Raw genomic sequence first — 3,654 nt, 5'->3', positions numbered from 1 at the left:
AAGTCAACACATTTCTGTGTTTCTGCTTATACTCACTTATTCTGTAATGAGTTTTGAAACTGTAATTGAGTGTTTCTTTATTGGTTGAAAAAATGCTCTAACTTATAAATAAGGAATACTATACTTCACATATAAATGTTCACTTTGTATTAAACAATGACGGGTGGTTTTTTTCTAATTAAAATGGAGGTCGCATTTAAGAAAAGCAAAACATCCATTGACCGTCTTAAACTTGTGCAGGAAAATCAATGACCCATTTATCCAGTAGTGTAGCCTACTAAAAAATAAATAAATAAAACTACGAAATGCTACACTGTTTATGTATGATTTGAGAATTCAACGTAAGGAATTAATGTACACATTGTCTTTAGTGGGTGATATTCCTTTAATTATATATTTTTAAAAAACTCCAGTTCTCCAACATGCCTGGAAATTGAGAGGTGAGGGGTTTTCCGTTCAAATCTGCAACATCACTGCTAGATGCCACTATATCCTACACACTGGTCCTTGAGGTAAAGTGTGTGACTACTTCATCCACCACATACTACATGCACACTTAAAAAAAAACCTTCAATGAAACACTGAATAGGTCTCACATACCGGTCATCAGCTTTAGAGAGAAAGCACCTGTTGAATACACAGCAGGAAGAGAGATGGGCGGCTGCTGAGAGTGACTTCCATCAAACTTTGTCCTGTCCCAGAAAGGTAACAAAGTCAGCCGAGAAGAAGTAGTCACAAAAAAGATTCTCTGCACAACACAATAAAAACATCTCACCTCTTATAGTGACAGGAAACAGGAACAGCAGCATGGGTCGTTCTTTTAATGCCATGTTGGCCGGCGACTAGTACGATTATCAGCTTGTTTGAGTAGATCACAGAGTCCTTAGATGTCTAGAGAATAAAAAAATAATTAAAGTCCGGGACACTTCTGAAAACACAACAAATCAAAACTACCACTTAAGCAACCACAGTTATATATCCTGCATCTTCTAATCATCAACAACTTACAGTCACTTTGGAGCCACAGTCTTGTAGTCCAGCTTCAAATAAATATTCAGAGTCGCCAGCAGCAACAGGTCGACACTGACTGCTCTGTGAATGTTTGACTTCTCCCAAAAAAAAATCCCATGGAGACAAAAGGCGTCCATTTTTAAAGAAGTCAGCCTTTACCGCAATGACTATGGACACTTCTGTGCATTGTACACTGATAGTGGATCCCTCACTGAATTGTGGTTCACTGATTTGACTTTCTGTGTCAAACCCAAATGCAGCAGTTTTATATTCCCTCCCTTCAGCATCGATCATGGGTCCATCTCTCAAAGTTCGAATGGCGTCTGCAAAACCAAACGCAAAAAGTGACAGCAGTGCCACAGAGGCTGGCCGAGCTGCCGTCACCATCGCGCTCTTTTATCAGAACAGAACAGGAAAGCAAAGTAAGCAAACACAACACTACCAGTAGAACAAGTGATAATTTAGGAAATCTAAACCATACTGAATTTAAATAAGATGCAGAAGGTTCAAACTCTCAATGTCAAATACTTCCCAGTGCAGACTAATCACGTGGAGAGGACAGCTGGAAACAATTAATCATTAACTAATGAGAATTAAAGCTGCAGTCACACCGAAATACCTGCATGTGATTGGCCCACAACTGAAATGTGGGTTTAAATCTAGAAGTTACACTGATGCTTCCTTCCTTATGCATCAATCAATGTTGAAATATTATATACTACAGTTAATGGAGAGCAATTTAGTGAAACAAAAACGGACACACTTACAGCTTCACTGCTTTCTGGCTTTGAGTCCCAACCTGGTTCGTAAAAACCTTGAATTAATGCTTTGACAAGTCTGCAGACAAGACGGCAGGCGAACCTATTTTATTGTGATAAAAAAACTCCATGAAAATATAGTTTGAATTCAACCTAGTGTTAATCCCTTATTTTTGAACCTCCCAACAGGTTAACAGGTGGATATTCAACTCATTACATTACACGTCACTTGTTAGACGCTTTTATCCAAAGCGACTTACATACTCAATACTGTGGACAATCCACACAGGAGCCATTTGGGGTGACGTGTCTCAGGGACACAACGACATGCTGACAGCAGTGTGGTTTGAACCTGTGACCCCCTTATTCCAACACCAACGCACAACCCACTGCGCCACACGCCTCACTTCACAAGGGTCGACCTTCCGGTAAGACCCTTCCGGTAAAATAATTGTATTTGTTGATTTATTGACTCTTCTCTTCCTCCTTTTTTGCATCTTAGAATGTTTGCCAACGTCACAGAAATTCAAACGTCTGCTTTTTTTTGTTACAGCTTTTTTTGTCAAATTTGTCACATTTTTGTATGCTCTTTTGAACTAATAAAGGGGACCAGAAATACACGTATTTATAAGTAGACACTTAGATTATGATCATTCGTCTCTACCTTCATTAGTTGCGAGTTTTTATAGATTTCCTGTGCTAGAAAATAATCGTTCTGTATTTCCTGTTTTACCACTAAGGTTTATTTTTGTGAGCAATGGGGTCCCCAGCAACCTTTTCACTTTCCTATTTTCACCAATAAATATGCCAGAAGGAAAGGTTTACAATTCAAAGTGTATATTTCTATGATTTCTTACCTTTCTGTCACTTCAGAAAACCTTAAATCCTCAGCTGGTTTAGCATGTGCTAATACCTTACACATACCACATGATGGCAGCATAATCATATGATGTTTTTACCAGGGTGGGTCACACCGAGTATAGCATAGTAATCCAACATTTCCCTTTTATTTAAAATGGGATCCAGTCCAGCTGGTGTCATCCTGCTGAGATAACATGGATGTACTGCAAAGTGTACATGTGTATTATAAAAAGGATCCATGAGGGCCCTGATAGATTACTGAAAGAGGTTTTTTGTTATCAGGTAAACACTTCTGTTTTGTTAGTTTAAAGGGCCCATGTCATGATTGTCTGGTTATTACCCGTCCCCTTGTGTGTTATGAAGGTTTTTCTGCATGTAAACGGTCTGCAGAGTCACAAACCCTCAAAGTACACCCTGTAGCGAGTAAAACTCTAACACAGAAAATACCTGTCTATGCTGCCCCAGAACGCCTCGTTGGAGATTTCTCTTTTTCCATTGTTTGCTTCCTGGGTTCTGTGACGTGTGAACACCCAAATCAACAACACATGACCGGATTGGCGGAGCACCTCACACACCAGGACCCCTTGGCTAACTAACAGGGAGTCCCATAGAGCTCCCTGAACGCTGGTAATAGACGGGTTGGGATGGCGGAGAAATGCTCTCTGCAGACCCATTCTCATAGCATTAGAAACCTTTTTCTGACTCAATATCAAGCCACACTTATTGTTTTTACTTCGGTTGTGAGTGTTTGTGTGTACTCAGGATGAGTTTCGCTGTGTCTCGCTGTATCGCTGACCCGGAAACCTGTCCGCTCATCGCAGCAACGAGCCTCGCAACGTCCCGACCAATCAGAGCACACTGGGCTCACAGGGAGGGGGGGGGCGGAGCTCCAACAAGCCGTTTAGGACAGAGAGTGAATACACATACTATACAGAGATGCTGTATGAGAAACCAATGTGATTTAGGAAAATTGCACAATTTTAATCTATTTTAGTAGACCTCAACAATGGAAATATGATCAGTC

General features: G+C 40.3%; 1 protein-coding gene across 1 annotated transcript; it reads right to left on the bottom strand.

Annotated features, from left to right (window-relative positions):
* Positions 1–577: 577 nt before the first annotated feature.
* LOC104963208 (zona pellucida sperm-binding protein 3-like) lies at positions 578–1,576 on the bottom strand. Its single transcript, XM_010791777.1, has 3 exons — positions 1,009–1,576; positions 776–891; positions 578–692 (listed from the first exon to the last, which is right to left on the bottom strand). The coding sequence occupies exons 1-3, from the start codon at positions 1,396–1,398 to the stop codon at positions 593–595; spliced, it is 606 nt and encodes a 201-aa protein (XP_010790079.1). The 5' UTR covers positions 1,399–1,576; the 3' UTR covers positions 578–592.
* Between the last annotated feature and the right edge of the window lie 2,078 nt (positions 1,577–3,654).

This window comes from Notothenia coriiceps, unplaced genomic scaffold, assembly GCF_000735185.1.
Source record: "Notothenia coriiceps isolate Sejong01 unplaced genomic scaffold, NC01 NC01_scaffold00035797, whole genome shotgun sequence".
In the NCBI taxonomy this organism is placed as follows: Eukaryota; Metazoa; Chordata; class Actinopteri; order Perciformes; family Nototheniidae; genus Notothenia; species Notothenia coriiceps.
Note: the sequence above shows the minus strand (reverse complement) of the source record. Positions and strands in the feature narration are given on the sequence as shown.